An 18,330-nucleotide genomic window follows, 5' to 3' on the forward strand; every position below is an offset into this window, starting at 1 on the left:
TGCACATCAGTTAAGAGCAGCATAGTAAAAGTATTACTAAAGTGAGAATGAGGATTCAGTACATTCTTGCATCCTTCCCTCTTTAGAGCCAATACCAGGTGTTTTACATGTTAGTGACTCAGACAGTGTCCAGTAACTTATGCTCACATCTTTCTTGCTTAAGAGTAAGGGACCTAGTATGGCATACTTTTAAAATGAATGTCAGCAATAAATTTTAATATGGTATGTATTTGATGGATTTATTTATTTTTATTTATATGCAAGACCAGGACAGCTAAACTTCAACAGTATGTCACAATTAATGCATGTAAATACACAAGTATGTCTGATTCATATTATGCATTTTAGAAAAAATTCCTTATTTACTGTACTTCTTCTCCAGTTGTGAAAAAAACCCCCTTTCATTTGATCTTCAAATTTCTTTCAGAATACCAATGTCAAATGTTGCTACTTCTTTTGATTAAATTTTCCCATATTTTTCAGGTATACATTCACTGGCATTTACACGTTTGAGTCTCTAATAAAAATCATTGCAAGGGGCTTTTGCTTAGAAGATTTTACTTTTCTTCGAGATCCATGGAACTGGCTTGATTTCACTGTCATTACCTTCGCGTAAGTTCTTGTTTTTTTCTATTTCTTGGAAAGAAAAGGGCAAAAAGGGCATGAAATTAGTATCAATACATATCAATTTTGTTAAACGGAAATTCTTTTATGGACTTACTTTTGTCTAAAATAATTTTCACATTCAAAAATGCATATTTTGATGTAAACATAAATACTGCAGAAGCCATTAGTACAGCTAGTATTAGAGAGGCTAATTTCATGTCCTGCTTTTTTTTTTTCCTGAGCAGAAAAGGAGCTTCCCTTTGACTTCATTCTCCGAACTTACCAATCTAGTCTAGATAAATTTTAGGCTTTCAAAGTAAAATCAGTGTGATTCACTTCAGAGACATTTAATTTAGCTGAAGGCTCTGAAAGTATATTAATGCAAGGCAAACTGCAGTGAAAGGTAAACCTCTGACTGTTGCTATTTAAGTTTTTGCTAAAAACGCCAAAGTGGTCTTGATGAAAGACCCAAGTAAGTAGCATAAACTTTGCCTAAATTCTGAATAACTGTGATTTAATCCTACAGGTATGTAACAGAATTTGTAAACCTAGGCAATCTTTCAGCTCTTCGAACTTTCAGAGTATTGAGAGCTTTGAAAACTATTTCTGTAATTCCAGGTAAGAAGTAACTGGTGTAAGGTGTTAGGCCCCTCGTACCTCCCAACTGTTCCTTTTTATCCTGTCATTGTGTTTGTGTGTGAACTCCCCTATTACAGATATGTGACAGAGTTTGTGGACCTGGGCAATGTCTCAGCGTTGAGAACATTCAGAGTTCTCCGAGCTTTGAAAACAATATCAGTCATTCCAGGTGAGAGCCAGGTTAAACACTGAGGCTGACTTTAATTCACTGAAATGGAATTCATATTTTTTAAATATAAATCTTATTTCTTTCCACAAAAAAAGCAGGAATCAGAAGGTATCAGAATTCACTGAAATCTCTGATTCCTTGCTTTTAAAAATGAGCACTTTCCTTTTGAAATCAGCCTTTGAGTTTAACAGATTCTTGCATGAGACATTGCAGTACACAGCGTGTGTGGTTTGCATCATATGACGTCAAGCTTTCTTCTCCACATTCAATGAATATTAGTAGCCCTGAAGTTTTCTTACCCATGTGTATCCTACCTACATGATGTTATGTGGTGTTTGTTGTGAATATTGGTGTCTGAAAAATGAAACTGTTTGAAATGTTGACTTACTAAGAAGATGAAGGAATAAGATAATAAAGAATAGCATGGGTGTTGCATGGGGGATTTATTATCTTAAAAAGCTACAATTTTCCAAACCATTTCCAGTTTTATAGCATTAAATTTGAATCTTATTTATTGTTGAACAGGTTTTCTGTCTTCTAAACCTAGTATGTTATAAAACTGATAGTAGTAAAGGTTTGGAGCAAGATGTATTGACAAATGAAAAGAAAGAAGACGTTTATGTGAGATTAATGTACAGCATGAGTAAAAAATAGTTGCTTGTTTTACCATTAAAACAAGTGTTTTGAAATATATGCAACTCATTCCACTCACTGTCTCAAATGGACATTAATTTCAGCTATTTATTCATTTTCACAAGTGAAAAATCTCTTCACAAAAGTGTTGTTTCACAGACATTACAATCATGTATTTGGGCTTCTGCATGAAATCTGTAACTTTACTGGGAGACACTGCCATATTTGTGCTTTGAAAAAGTTTCCAACAGCAGAATAAAAATTCTTTTCCATTTGTAGGCCTGAAGACTATTGTGGGAGCCCTGATTCAGTCTGTGAAGAAGCTCTCAGATGTGATGATCCTGACTGTGTTTTGTCTGAGTGTATTTGCACTGATAGGGCTGCAGCTGTTCATGGGCAACTTGAGGAATAAATGCCTGCAGTGGCCTCCAGAAAATTTTACTTTGGAAACAAATATTACTTCTCAGCTAAACAGCACCATAGGTGAAAATGGTACATTGGTTAATTCAACAGTGACTCCGTTTGACTGGAAGGGATACATTGAAGATGAAAGTAAGTATTGTCTGCAGAATTCCCACTGAAGTGTTTTGTGGCTGACCCAGTTCTTAGAAGGAAGGAGGGGAAGGGATGATACATTTAGTTACGACAGAAGTGTTTTCTCTCGCATAGGTCTGCTCTAAAGGCCTGCATGGAAGAGGGAACAAGGGGCATGGTCTTGCTACTTGATGTAGTTCTTTTTCTCCACTCTATCTGCCAAATTCGCATCTCCCCTGAGACAGAAAGGACTCCTAAAATTACTTAATAAATATTTTCCATTCTGTTATCCAAAGCAAGATGAGCAGCAGCATTCTATGTCCTTTCTGGCAGATATCAGAGACTTCTGATATGCAGTGAGAAGTCCAGTGATGAGGTCCTCAGTATTTTCACCATCCATTCATTCTTGTGCCACCTTATTATTATTATTATTATTATTATTATTATTATTATTATTACTGTTACTTTTATTGAGGCAGGTTGAGGTCTAACAGATATTTTCTGCTAAAATTAATGCTTATTGTTCTTATAAACTGCAACACAGGCATCAAAACCAAATTATTCCCTGTCATTAATCACAGTTTCTGAAGTTTTAAGAGACTATTCTTATGTTTTCATGCCCTGTTCTCTCCTCTTTCAATCTTCTTGTATGCTAAACAACACGGGTCATTAACCATTTTCTCCTACAATGTATTTTCTAGATGTTGCTCTCTCATCCAGATCCTTTCTTTTTCATAAGCATGCTTCTTAAAGTGCAGCACCCACATATAGGCATTTCTACTCCACATAGGGAGTACTAATTAGGGAAGAAGTGGTAGCATAGTGACTTATACTTCTGTTTCATATATCCTATATAGCTTGCTGTTTACAATGGTAGTAATGTTCTGCCTTTTGTCTACCTGCTCCTGAATCAGTTTATTGTTCCAGGCTGGACAACACCCTATTTTTTTCAAACTATTTCTCCAGCTGTCTGGAACCTTTGAAAATTGAATTTTTTCCTCAAACTCACCACCATCCTTATTGGTGTCATTTCCAAATTTGATAAGTGTTCTTCCATCATCTAGATTAGTTAAAACGTTGAATAGCAGCAACCTCAGACAAATTTCTTCAGACATTGTTTTAATGCATCTTTCCACTTTGATAATTTCCCAAAGTATGAATTTTCAACCAGTTTTGCTGATGCAGAGCAGTCTGGCAAACTGAGAGCAGATAAAGAAATGCATTCCAGTACAGTTAAATGTGAGCGAACAAACCTATGCTCCCTATCCTACAAAGGAATGCTCCCAGTTCATGTTGAGACAGGTTTGCATAGAGACTGTAGGTGATGCCATGCATCATCTGTAACAGTGGAAGTTACTTTTTGGAGTAAATTAAGAACTAAAGAGGAGAGAGAGATAGAAAAGGAAAGGGAAAAGAGATCACAGTGACCAGCTGCAAAGAGAAGTCGGAGGGTCTCCAGGTGAGTCCCCTCACTTGGGTATCCTTTCCAGTGCAGCAGTGACACTTTTCCCATAGCAACTTTGTGACTTTCGTTAGCATCTCCTCAAATTCCCTACAGCTTGCTCCTTCTTACAGTGCTATTAGCACTACTTGGAGTGCCCTTTGATCAGAGTGGGTGCTGCACAGCTGTTGGTTTTTAAGCTTGTACATGCACGTTATTAGGTCATTTAATATAAACCAAAAGCTACAAGCAAAGAGTAGGAAAAATGGGGAGAAAGAGGGGTGAATCTCACACCAGAGACAATTGCTTCCTGTGAGCACCTGCTGTGGCAATAGTGTGTTTGCAAGTGTAATGTCATGAGAATAAAAGCAACACAAAGAACAGCACGAGGACAAAGGAAAAATAGTGCCGCAGAGGCTCTGGAAAACACTGCCCCAGCAGCTTACATGTAAGGCTGCAGGGAAACTGAAAGGCAGGATATAAAAGTACACTTGGAAAGCCCTTAACAATAGGGAGGCTGAGGCACTTAGGGCACTCTGGGACAGCCAGGACTGACTAATTAAGGCTAAAACTCTGCAGCCAAAAAGCTAAATAATATCCTGTTCACATAAATAAATTATTGACCAGGAAGAAAGAATTACCCCTGTATTTAGCACTACTGCAGCTGCTATTGGAATACTATATAAAGTTCAATTTAGATAGAAAGTTGAAAAAAATGGAGGAAGTTCAAAAAAGAGTAGAATGATTAAAGGGTTGGAAAACACGCTTTATACCAAGATAGACCAGGAGCTCAGCCTACTTAGCATATCAAAGAGAAGGTTTAAGGGGTGATTTGATCACAGTTAAAAAAAAACCCATGGGGAACAGAATTTTCATCCTAGACATATCTTTGATCTAGCACGCAGAGATATAACAGGTTCAATAGCTGCAAGTCAAAGCCAGACAAATTTTGAATAGAAGTGAGACAGCTTCTGACTGTGATCACACAACCAATCAATGACTATGATGGATTTCCATCTGAATTTCTTAAATCAATCTTTTTGTGAAGCTCAATTTACTTGAACATGTGAATTCTTGGAGATCCCATGCTATGGGGTATAACAAAGTCTAAGCAGCCTCCTAATGAAGACCTAGACTTCAAGGCCAAACTTAATTTCCTGACTTTTAAACAAAGAATTTATAAACTCAAGTTCTGATTTCAGTTGACTTAAAGAAGACCTGAAGCACCCTGAAAACAAAGATCAATTGAGTTAGTTCCAGGAAGTATTTTACTGAGTGGCTACATGAACCCTTGGTATATTTACAGGATTTCATATGTATTATGAAATTTATAATGAAATTACAAGTCTTATTATGAACTTAATAACGTTGTCCTTGCTTACCAGCAGTTTCTAAGAGAAAAATTATCTTCTCACAGCTTCCTGCTCTCTTTTTGCATGTGGGCAGGCAGACAGGATACAAAAACCAGCTGCTTCACAGGGCAGTAAGAAGTGCTCTACCTCCAGCTCAGAGCAGTGCAATGGCAGTGTCTTTTTTAGGAATTATGGAAGTTATTATGCCATTAGTTGTGTATACTATGCAGAAAAAGGCATATAAGCCCTAATTTTACCATTGAGCTCATTTTTGGAGACACCATTGTAAGAGGGTCTTCATGCAAGCTTTCCTGGCATTAACGAGTCAAGCACTCTTTTTTTTCCCCCCCTTTTTCTTTTTCAAAGATAAGAATTCTGATGAACTTAGTTCCAGATAAGATGAGGTTTATCTTAACAAGCTTTCCACAAGCAATTTTTTTCTGAGAAAAAGCATCTCACAATCTATTTTGTGAAATAAAAATTATTCTCTGTGCTTCTCATGTTACACCCTATGCTTACTCAAACAGCTTTAATCTTGCTTGAAGTAAAGCACTCACCTACCAGGGAGATTTTCCCACTTCCCAATCAATTAAAGAGGAGCCAAACATACATCATTGGTGTAGAAAGGGATTTTTCACATTACTTTGGTAAAACACAATTCAAAGTTTTGCATCTAGATAGGGGCACATGCTTATACTGCTCAGCTTGTGTGTTATAAAAATTTTCCTATCATGATAATATTTTGAGCACTTGCCCAAGTGTATCAGTGCACTCAGAGAAAGCCTGTGTGGCTCTTGTTTCCGTGTAGCTGGCAAGTACAGCACCCTTGCAGGGCACATCTTGTCTGAGGCACACAACCTGAATGCAGACCTGTTGTAGCAGTTCAGCTCAGCTGGTGCAGTGCTGATTAGGACTGACTGCTCCATGTAAACTATATCAAAGTGGGTTTGCTTTCTTCCCAACCAGCTGTTATGTTCCAACATGTTTTAATCATGATTAGCTGACTGAATGCAGAATAAGATTTGCTTCCTAAGGGTCAGCTGTGGCCAGTATCCTGTCAGCTTTCTGTTTACAGCTGTGTTTCAGCACACAGCAGCTCTGCAACGCACACCAGCTCAGAGTGACAGCAGCCACACACAGGGCTGTGCACTTCACACAGCACAGGAGATTGTTCCCTCTGAGATGCAGATAGATCATTAGACAGTGAAAATGAGTCCTTCACAGAGTGTCAGAACAAGGTCTCATTTTTCCCAATGGTGAATTTTGCTCACAGGATGGAGCTGACCCAGGTACTGTGTCCCTTCTTGCTGAGCCAGCAGCTTGTGACACCTCCTCAGACTCAGAATTCATCAGTCTGTAGCAACCTGGCTTGGGCAGCACAGGCAAAGTCAAGTTTAAACTCGCACTCATTTTCAAATGAGATTTTAAGGGAATCTAACAGGACAGTTCAATGGAAAAGAAATCCAACGTGGGGTTCAAATCTTCTCAGGAAGCAAACAAGGTACCACCTTAATTCTGAAGCTCCTACGCTTCTTAAGTATTGGAGCTAAGAAGGTGCTCAGGGGAGCACCACCATGTCCCCGCCCTGTCCTTACAGACAGCCTGAGCCAATGCTTTTGGATCCCATCAGAGATGGGACACATGGTATCACCCTGTATAAAAAACATCCTTATGCCTGTGACCAAATGGGAGATTGTTACTACGGGAGAAGCTCCTCCTGTGATAATTCTTCCAAAAATCAAGACTTCAGCAATCAAGACTGCAAGCATCTGCTCTGAGGGGAAAAAGAAAAACACTTCTCAAGGATACAGTCAAAATGAATCTTAATAAGCACAAAGTTTTTTTAATCTCTTTGTTCTGTAAGAAGAGATAGGTCAATGTTATTTAAACCATTTAAAATGTCCTTTAACTATGGTATTACTGTACAGACTATGGGATGGTTGGTTACAGGGCAATTTGATGGAACTTACCCAATTTATTTTCCAAAGGTGTTCAATAATTTTGTCATGTACTCTTAAAATCTTTCTTATAGAAGTTGTGACTGCTGCAGTAATTATGTCTGAGTTAAATTTAGGTGTATGCCAGGGCCTTCATACAGTCAGTGGGTACAACTGCAGTGTGTGCACACCCATTACCATCAGAGCCATCAGCAGCTGGGTGGGTTTTTGCAGAGTTTACATATTAGGTAACAAGTGCTTGTAAGCAACAAACTGGAACCCCTGGCAATAACGATCAGAAAGTTTTAAATAAATTATGAGATTTTTTTTTTTCAGATCGATTGTAATTATTTTAATAAACAACTGTACAATACTATTCCACAAAGCATGATTTAGTTCAGTGATCAGACAGAAGGGAGACTCTACATCCAGAAGCATTTGACAGAATTTTTAGTACATTTTGGCATTTTAACAGTAAGTACTGTGAGCGATAGTGCTTAATGAAATTAATAATGTCATTTACTCTAAAGTTGTTGTTCTGCTGAGAAAATAATACTGTTTGTTTAAAATTGGATCAGAAATCACCTTAAAACTTTTAGAGTCAAAATATATATTTAATAGAGATTTAAGATAATGGCTATATTTGGAATTCTATAATGTTTTAAAATTCTTTTCTAAACAGGTCATTTTTATTTTCTGGAAGGGCAAAATGATGCTCTGCTTTGTGGAAATAGTTCTGACGCTGGGTAAGACTGAATTTTTTCATATTATTGCACTGTGTAGAAATTAGATCCATGTTCTGTAGATGTGCAGTTGGAGCAGGGCTATATTTTGAGTGACCACTTCCTTTCACATAGGAAAGGCTTTTACACTGGGCTTAGGATCTGTGTTCCTGATCAGAGCTCAGTAAATTGGTTGGATAAACAGTCTTTGCATGGTGAGTGAGTAATTTAGTATTACTATAGCCCCTGCCTCATTGATAACAGGAACAGCAATATGTGATGGGAAAACCTGGAAAAACTTGTTATTTTGCAGTTCTGGCTGCACATATGAATACACCAATATCCAGTTGACAATATTAAAATTACTAAGTAGGTAATGTCCAGTTTGTCTTTGTAGGCAGTGCCCAGAAGGATATACTTGTGTGAAAGCTGGTAGAAACCCCAATTATGGCTACACAAGTTTTGACACCTTCAGCTGGGCTTTCTTGTCACTGTTTCGGCTAATGACTCAGGACTTCTGGGAAAACCTCTATCAGCTGGTGAGAATTTTTTAAATGAAAATCGGTGATGCAAGAGAACTAGAGTCAATTTCCTTATCTTAATTTTAACAGTATGAAAACCAGAGCTTCTGTTAACCTATTCTTGCTTATAAATGAATTATTATTTCCAGACTCTTCGTGCTGCTGGGAAGACATACATGATCTTTTTTGTTCTGGTGATTTTTCTGGGCTCTTTCTACCTGATCAACCTGATCCTGGCTGTGGTTGCCATGGCCTACGAAGAGCAGAATCAAGCAACCCTGGAAGAAGCAGAGCAAAAAGAGGCAGAATTTCAACAGATGCTGGAACAACTGAAGAAGCAACAAGAAGCAGCACAGGTATAGTTTATGGTGTAGTAATGCAGGAGTGTAAGGAAGTGAGTTTAATAGAGGTATTCTCCCTACAGTTTCTGAATTTGGAAATATAAAGCACCCTGTTGGTCTTTCAACGACAGAGCTAGCTCAGAGGTTTTCTATTCTGCACTGAAGACATGACATTGTGAATGATTCAGCCATCAAGAAGGAATATTCAAAACTAGGTATAGGCTATTCACTATGTTTTTCTAGTATAGTGTCATTAATACAATCTGTTAGACTTCTGCATTTAAAATTTACTCATGAAGGATGAGAGAAGTCCATGACCAGCACATATCTTGAGTCAACTGATTAAAAATAATTAGAAAAAAAAATCTAGGGAGAGGATATCCTATAGAAAGTAGGATATAAGATCTGAGACATTTGGAGTAGAAATAATGTATAAGTAAATTAAAGAAAGGAAAACATTATGTTGTGTTTTGCTCAGTGACATAAATTCCTTCTCCATCATGGTAGGCAGCAGCAGTGACGGCAGCAGCAGTAACAGCATCTGCAGAGTCCAGGGAGCCCAGTGGTGCAGGAGAAGCAGGAGGGCTCTCAGAAAGTTCCTCAGACGCATCAAAATTGAGCTCAAAGAGTGCAAAAGAAAGGAGAAATAGAAGGAAGAAAAGGAAACAGAAAGAACAGTCTGGAGGAGAGGAAAAAGATGAAGATGAATTTCACAAATCTGAATCAGAAGACAGCATCAGAAGGAAAGGTTTCCGATTGTCTATTGAAGGCAATAGACTGACATACGAAAAGAAGTATTCCTCTCCACATCAGGTATTGCCTATAATTATTTTTAGTAAAAGCATATATTTAAAGCATCATAGGCTGTTTCAAAACTACTTTAGTCTTCCTAAAGTACAGTAATGTGATGCTACTGCATAAACAAAGGAAATACTGATACTTTCATTAACCTTAATTAGCGTTGCTAGTGCTTGAGAGGAAGTGCTCTAGCTGCCAGACTGCCTTGTAAAAAAACCCCCTAGATTTAAACGTAACCTCACATCTCTGTTCTTCTAATAGAATTATTTTAAAATCATGTTAAAATATTCTCTGATTGGTTATGTGGGGTTTTGTTCCTTTTAGCATGATTATATATTATCTAGACCTGTTAAAATGCTACAGTATTTTTCTGTTATAATAGCCTCACATTTTCTTCCTGTTTAAAAGATGTTTGAACCAACGTTTGTTCACTATGGGCAAGATGCTTCATACATGAAACAAAGTGCATGTATAGACTTCCTTTTTTGGTCGGAATTATGCAACTAATCTATTTGGTAGCTTTAGCTGAGAAAGGAGTGTTCAGCACTGGTTTTTGTCTTAAGAATCCATGAACAGCGATACTTCTATCTGCAAAATATATATCTAATGAAATACATGCAAAAATTTCCCAGCAGCATGTAGCTTCTGGGTAATATGGTTACTCTCATTTAAGAAAAAAAGAAAATCTATGCTAATCTAATAACAGTGCTAAGTCTGAGGATTTCAGCTAATAACCACATATTTTGTTTGCCTGCAGTCTTTGCTGAGCATTCGTGGCTCCCTGTTTTCCCCAAGGCGCAACAGCAGAACAAGTCTTTTCAGCTTCAGAGGTCGAGCAAAGGATGTAGGATCTGAAAATGACTTTGCTGATGATGAGCACAGCACTTTTGAAGACAATGACAGCAGAAGAGATTCTCTCTTTGTGCCGCGCAGACACGGTGAACGGCGCAACAGTAACATTAGCCAGGCCAGTAGGTCATCCAGGATGCTGGCAGTGTTTCCAGTGAATGGGAAGATGCACAGCACCGTGGATTGCAATGGGGTGGTTTCCCTGGTTGGCGGACCATCTGTTCCTACATCGCCTGTTGGACAGCTTCTGCCAGAGGTGATAATAGATAAACCAGCTACTGATGACAATGTAAGAAAGTTTTAAATAGCTTAGGCATGGTGGCCTTTACTTACTGCACCAGCCAGTGTTTTCTACAGAATGGAACCCTTGGCAATGCTTCCTGGTTGGTCAAGCTGTGAATGCTCCTGCATCTTGTTAAATCTTTAGTAAATAAACCAGCTGAGATAGGTTTGCAACCTAAGCATTTACTTACAAAGATTCTCATAACTAACAAATGCAAGTCGCAGTTTCCAAGTAATAAAAAAATAACATACACATTCATAAAAATGCAATGCTTTACTATATTACTGTGTCATACTTTCCTTTAGCTGATCTAAAGGTCCATCTAGCTATCGTAGTTGACATACAATGGAAAATATTATACAAAAATGTTATATAACTGCAATCAATATGATGCTGTATTACCACTATCAAAATTAGCATTATTAGTTAATTTTGATATCATTCTTCCTTATCAGCCTGGTCAAAAATGTAAGGAAGTTATCAATTCCTTATTACCCTTTATTTCCCATCCCTATATATTTTCCATCCATTTCTTGTGAAGTATTGTCGTATAGACAACAAATAGTTCATTGAAAGATCACAGTTCAATACATACTTCCAAAGATGCAAATGTCTGTGTGAACATATGTGCAGCACAAATTGCTGCCATTCTCTTACCATATACAAGGTAAGAGAAAATGTCTCCAAAAAATCTCTTGCTTAGTCAAAATTTGTCTACTCAGACTGCTAAAAAATACTAGCATGAGGAAGCATGAGGAAGTCAGACTTTTCTTACTTGCTACAGTTTGATTAGGGGAAAAGGCTATTATGTTACAAACCCCAGAATATTCTGTCAGCAGGACCACGGAAACAAATTGCAGTTTGCAAAATTTTGTGCAGTATTTTGAACTCAAACCTTTTCCATTTGTTTAAATGACTTTTCATATCTTGAAGGAAAAAAATGCAAAATTTAAGTAAATAAACTCTCTGTCTTGAACTGTAGGTACCTATGACCTAATGCCTTTCCAAAATTATTTAAAAGGTACTAAAAAGTAATAAAAGTCCGACATGATAAAATATGAAGCACGGGGCACGTGTCCAAGCTAAGACACTACTAACAGGCTTATGTAGTATTTGTTTATCTCATTGTTTCTTCATCATGGTCTCACCTACTATTGTTCTCTGTACAGGGCACCACGACAGAAACAGAAATGAGGAAGAGAATATCAGGTTCCTTTCACGTTTCCATGGACTTCCTGGAAGATCCAGCTTTAAGGGAAAGAGCCATGAGTATTGCTAGCATCCTCACAAACACTGTGGAAGGTGTGTGTGCTATGCATAGTTTAATATTTAATCCTGTTTTTCCCATGGATTTCTGAAAAACTTGAGTTGAAACTTGAAAACAGATTTAAAATAGCTTAAGTAACAGATAACATCTCACAAACTGACACATATTTATCAGTAAATTCAAAGCTCTTTATTTATTAAGGTTATTACATAACTAAGCATTAAAGGTATTACATAAGGAAGCATTTCTTTCTCATTGTTCTGTCACCATCTAAGTCATGTGCACGGTCATAACTGTGTGGATGCTTATGCATAGTAATTAAAAATGTATTAATGGACACAAAAAAGCCACCGAACATTTTTCAAGCTTATGCAACTATTGTTAAAATATATACGCATTTTTGCAGATATATTTATTCAGTTACTCTTTAAAGCAATTCTAGGTGTTTTTCTCTTGAAATAGGAATGAAAATTTTTATTTAAATGCCACAAATTTCAGAATAAAAATATTTACATACTAGAACAGTAGGTGGGAGAAACAAGTTGAAGTGTAATCAAGGAAAAATTAAATACATAATACAAACTGATGTATAAATTGATACTGATTGGCATAGTGATTGGAATACAAAGAAGTTGTGCTTGACAGATAAGATTTGAACATAGTAAATATATTTGATAGCAATTTTTAAAGACCTTTCTTAAAAGCCCTGTAGAATAGAGGCTTAAAGGAGGTTAATCAGCACACCACTACAGACTGAAAACTTGATTGGTACAATTCATATTGGAATGAGGAAGGTTAGAGAAATCACATAGTTACATGTATAAACTTTCTTCTCCCCACAGAACTTGAAGAATCAAGACAGAAATGCCCACCATGTTGGTATAAATTTGCAAATATTTTCTTGATCTGGGACTGCAGTCCACATTGGTTAAAAGTTAAACATATTGTCAACTTAGTGGTAATGGACCCATTTGTTGACCTGGCTATTACAATTTGCATTGTTTTAAATACACTCTTTATGGCTATGGAACATTATCCGATGACGGAAGAATTCAATAACGTACTTTCAGTTGGAAATCTGGTAAGTCTGTTGGGTTTTTGTGTTCATGATTTGGAAGGAAATATGCCTGTAATAACTGAAAGAAGAAGTTTTAACAACTTTTTGGATATTTATTGGCCTCCAGATATAAGTATCAGAACATTTTTGGAAATTTGACTGTCAACCCTGACTCATGTAGCGTAGGATACTGTAAAATCAATATATTGCTGTGTTCTGCAAAACCAAATTAAAAATTTAAAAATTGGCTCCAATACTACATTAAGTAAAGTCCATCTTAAGCAGAGTTTGATTTGTGTAACTACTAAACCAGAAAATGCATTGCTTCCGTGAAAGAGGCACTATGCAAATAAATGCAGTGTTAATTTCTCAGTCAATACAATACAAATCTTTAAATTATGAATGTGTTTTTAATTGCTGTTTCCTGAGCAGAAATTTACACTAGCTAAAAGATCCCTTTAAAAGCATTTCTAGAATTTTCTTCTGCAAAAGGCTTTTTATATGGATAAGTGCATCTTTTTCTTTCTATGCTTTATGTGAAAAATATCCCGCTGTACTTTTTCCTCTCCTATTTTTTATTTTTTTATCCTCTGATAATTAGTAAAATATATTTTCTTTATGTTGTCAGCTGTATTTTCTCCCTTTCTCTCTGCTTCAAAAAGATAAATTATTAAAGATTTCATGAGTTAACTTTTTGTAGCTTTTATGCTTTTGAACTGACAGGTTTGATCACACAGAAGTATCTGCAGCTACAGTCCTACTTTATCTCTCACTTTAAGAATTTATTTCTTATAATGTGATTTTTAATAATTCTTGTTTTGTAATGAGGAACAAATAGATCATGTAAATAACTATAGGATTTAGGAGGGAGAATGAATAGAAAATTGTACAGCTGATTTTCAGATACTTAAGGGAAATTCTGAGCTTTTGTTTCCTAATAAAATGTAAAATCTTGTCTTGTAGCACTTTATAGGTTTGGTTTCTAACCAAGAAAATTCAGTATAAACCTTGGTGTACCTCTGACTACAATGGGAGTGTGAGAGAACCTGTCTATAAGCACCACATTCTTCCAGTTTTAGCCTCCCTGACATAAAACCCTTCTGCAATAGAGAGGCTCTCGGAGGTTGCCTGCTCCAGTAGTTCCACTTTAAAGCTCCTTGAAAACCTTCCTGTTCTGACTATTAGGAACCTAAGTCAGCATTTCAAACTGTATCATTCCTATGTCTTTCTCAGGGGTTCCAATCCTGTAGCTTAAACATTGGTAACCTTTCCCTCTCTGGTGTTTGTGTCTAGAGTGAATTTAAAGACTGTAGCAATCTATCTTGAGTATTGGTGTTCCTAGGCAGAGCAAGTCAGACTCTTCTTTCCTGTCTCCTGATTATCCCAGTTAGATTATTCTCTTTAGCTGTCCTATTTTCTGTTCAGCTTGCTAGAAAGTGGGTTATCAAAACAAAACAAAACAAAACAAAAACCAACCAAACAAAAAAACCACAGATAACATTTCTGAGCAGGGCTCAAGAAGTTTTTAACAGTGGCTTTAATACATTCTTATCCTACAAGAAATTCTCCCAAGACTTCTCTCAAAACTACTCAGGGTCATTACTTTGGTGGGTCTTAAATATAATTCCTACTTCATTCAGCATAGCAACTCATGATGAGAAACCACTACCAACAATACTTTGTTTAAAATGCATTCTTAAATACTCTTTCATTCCTGCTTTCAAAGTGATTGAGCCAACCAATTTTGCTGAACTCACTGGGCACACCCAGGTAGAAGTTACTCAGCTTCAGGAAATTGCTGTATCTCAGTACATGTATGTCAGTTGTTGTATCAACTGAGATACATTATGATATACCATTTATTCATCTGGTATAAATAATCACAGCTCTGTTGAACTGAATGGCAGGTCATAGCAGCCAAGAAGCTGCCCCCCTGTAGTCTTAGATTTGGCCTCATTTGTAATTTGTATACTAAGAAAGAGTTATACCATGTAATTTCTTGGAAAGCATTCTGGTTTATGGTCTGAAAATCAAATCTGGGATATTGTTTGTACAGTACATGAGAAAGTCCATATCCTTACAGAGTTGAAACTGGATTTTAAATCTGTTATAAAAGAGAAGTTTATGTAATTTGTTTAGTATAAAATTTAATTAATTGAAAAATTACTTGGTTTGTATGACACTTGTTAAGGGAATGTGAGTATAATAAATTACTACAGTAAATGTAACTTTTTAAGTATCACTTTTGGATAAGATGTAGCTTGACTTAAAAACCTAGACAACAGCTAGATCTGGAGTATTATATTTCACCATGAAATAACAAACTGCACTTTGAACTCAGGTCTTCACTGGAATCTTCACGGCAGAAATGTTTCTCAAGATAATTGCAATGGATCCTTACTATTATTTCCAGGAAGGCTGGAATATTTTTGATGGTTTTATTGTAACCCTTAGCTTGGTTGAACTTGGTCTTGCAGATGTGGAAGGACTATCAGTTCTTCGATCATTCAGATTGGTAAATATATTTCAATTGCACTGATTTTTCAATGGGGCTTCATTAAAATTATTTTATTTTTGCCTTAAAAATTTGCTTGATGTTTGCTGTGGTACTGATCCTAATGCAAGTTTCACTACCACAAATCCTTATTAACTGTGGTATCTTACCATCTTCAATGGGAATTGATAGGGATCCAGACAAACCAATAGCGGTGGGTGCCCTGGGCCTGTTTCCAATGTATCCATTGTAGATACATGCTTTCAACATCCTGCTATGCCGAATTAAATTGACTCACTGTATGTATTGTGCTCTGATTGGCATCACAGGAATAGATCTCTACAAATACTAGTTGAACGGTGGTCCAGATGATTTTAACAGATGAACCCTAGATTTTAAGTTCCAATCAGTAGCTTCTTTGGCCTTCAGTAAAAGCTATGCTTTGAGGATATCAAAATACAATTTTACAAATTTTTCTTGAGGGATCCTTCCATCCTCATGCTTTTAGACAAGATGATAACCTCTGAACAGTCCTACTCAAGGCATATTTTGCACTAATACCGTTCCACTAATTAACTTTAAATTATCTTTGTGTCTTTCTGGTTTTCCTAACAATATTTTTCTTTCCTTCCAGTTACGAGTTTTCAAATTGGCAAAATCTTGGCCAACACTAAATATGTTGATAAAAATCATTGGTAATTCAGTGGGAGCTCTGGGGAATCTGACTCTGGTGCTGGCCATCATTGTGTTCATTTTTGCTGTGGTTGGGATGCAGCTGTTTGGGAAAAACTACAAGGAATGTGTCTGCAAAATTGCAAGTGACTGTGTGCTTCCTCGCTGGCACATGCAAGATTTTTTCCACTCTTTCCTGATTGTATTCCGAGTGCTGTGTGGAGAATGGATAGAAACGATGTGGGACTGCATGGAGGTTGCTGGCCAAGCCATGTGCCTTACAGTCTTCATGATGGTCATGGTGATTGGAAACCTAGTGGTACGTGATCAAAGTGTTAATAAAAAAATGGTTTGGCGATAGAGTGGTCTCAGTCGTGAAGTGAAGTGCTCTGGCTCTGCTTCAACAAAGCACTTAAGCAGGTGGTTTAAAGCAATGCTTAAAGTTAAGCTTAAGAGCTTTTTTGGATAGAGAACAAAATATTCTGCAATATCAAAATCCTAAGAATATCAGAGTGGGTACTTAAGAATGTGACTAATTTCTCTCATGGCCCTTTGAAAATATTTTGTGCTTCAAATAATTTTAGTTTATGGGCTCTTTGTAAACCATTTGCTGTGGATTTTTTTTATTATTTATACCTTATGATTAGTTACCTAAATGATCTAATTTCTGTTGTGTGATGGGATAAATTAAACTTTTTAATGATGCTGAACAGCAAATATGGTATCTCCATTTTTAGATTATAAGATTTGACACCAAAACATAAATATATTGTGGGGAATTAAAGACATATTTACAGATATTAGTCAGTTTCACAAATATTTTTGAATAGTGAACAGGACCTACGCTAAATGAAATAAGCTTGGTTTTTATGGAGAAGAGAAAAAGTTTTGAGGGTACATTTTTGGTTATGGTGAATTATTGGGATTTCAGTGTTTGATGTCAATAATAGGACATTTTTTAAAAAAATAAATGGGTTTTTTTGGAATAAAGTCTAGAACATCCTTTTTTAAAATCTTTCTGCAGGTACTGAACCTATTTTTGGCCTTGCTCTTGAGCTCATTTAGTGCAGACAACCTTGCTGTGACAGATGATGACAATGAAATGAACAATCTCCAGATTGCTGTGGCAAGAATGCAGAAAGGCATAGATTATGTGAAAAGAAAAGCACGTGAATTCATCCAAAAAGCTTTTGTTAAAAAACAGAAAGCTTTAGATGAAATCAAGCCACTTGAAGATTTAAACAACAAAAATAGTTGTATTTCTAACCATACAACTGTGGAACTAAGCAAAGACCATGACTATATTAAAGATGCAAATGGAACCACCAGTGGTATAGGCACAGGCAGCAGTGTGGAAAAATACATAATTGATGAGAGTGATTACATGTCATTCATAAACAACCCAAGCCTCACTGTGACAGTGCCCATTGCTGTGGGTGAATCCGACTTTGAAAATCTAAACACAGAAGAATTTAGTAGTGAATCAGACCTGGAAGAAAGCAAAGAGGTATTTAGACATTTTTTGCATTTCTCCCTGATCTTTTGACCATCTTTCTTATGTGGGATTTTGTTTGATTGTTTGGGGTTTTTTGTTTTACTTTTCATAAACCAGTGTATTCAATTCTTGATCATTTATTTTGACACTTCTTTGTAGATGGGCATAAATGAGTGTATAAAGGAGGACTTAATTCTTGATGAACAAAAGTGTGGGAAAGGGTTAAAAATTATAGCCTCCAAGAGGGGATGAGGCCAGGTAATGGGAGACTCAACTAATCCATAAAAACTATGTATGGTCCATATGGTAGTTGCAACAACTTGTAGAGGACAGTGCCTTAGCTGCAGCATTATTCCCCCAGAAACTTCCGTTTGCCTTCTGTAACAAGGGTTGCATGAGGAGTGTGATACATCTTCTCTCTGCCTCTCAAAAAAGCAGATATAAACCAGAAAACATACAGATAGTTTAAATAATTCCTTTAGACATTTCTCTAGACATATGAATTCTTTTAGATTTTAAA

General features: G+C 36.5%; 1 protein-coding gene across 2 annotated transcripts in view; it reads left to right on the forward strand.

Moving 5' to 3' along the window:
* The window catches only part of LOC125328652 (sodium channel protein type 1 subunit alpha), a 93,027-nt gene that overhangs the window by 40,067 nt on the left and 34,630 nt on the right, over nt 1-18,330 (forward strand). For both annotated transcript variants that reach the window (XM_048309640.1, XM_048309642.1), the window contains exons 6-18: nt 484-612; nt 1,323-1,414; nt 2,327-2,599; nt 7,994-8,057; nt 8,431-8,572; nt 8,704-8,910; nt 9,403-9,708; nt 10,451-10,831; nt 11,995-12,127; nt 12,935-13,173; nt 15,491-15,664; nt 16,278-16,634; nt 17,340-17,822. In XM_048309640.1, coding sequence (XP_048165597.1) covers nt 484-612; nt 1,323-1,414; nt 2,327-2,599; nt 7,994-8,057; nt 8,431-8,572; nt 8,704-8,910; nt 9,403-9,708; nt 10,451-10,831; nt 11,995-12,127; nt 12,935-13,173; nt 15,491-15,664; nt 16,278-16,634; nt 17,340-17,822 — 2,980 coding nt within the window. The remainder of the gene's footprint in view (nt 1-483; nt 613-1,322; nt 1,415-2,326; nt 2,600-7,993; nt 8,058-8,430; nt 8,573-8,703; nt 8,911-9,402; nt 9,709-10,450; nt 10,832-11,994; nt 12,128-12,934; nt 13,174-15,490; nt 15,665-16,277; nt 16,635-17,339; nt 17,823-18,330) is intronic.

This window comes from Corvus hawaiiensis, chromosome 7, assembly GCF_020740725.1.
Source record: "Corvus hawaiiensis isolate bCorHaw1 chromosome 7, bCorHaw1.pri.cur, whole genome shotgun sequence".
NCBI lineage: Eukaryota > Metazoa > Chordata > Aves > Passeriformes > Corvidae > Corvus > Corvus hawaiiensis.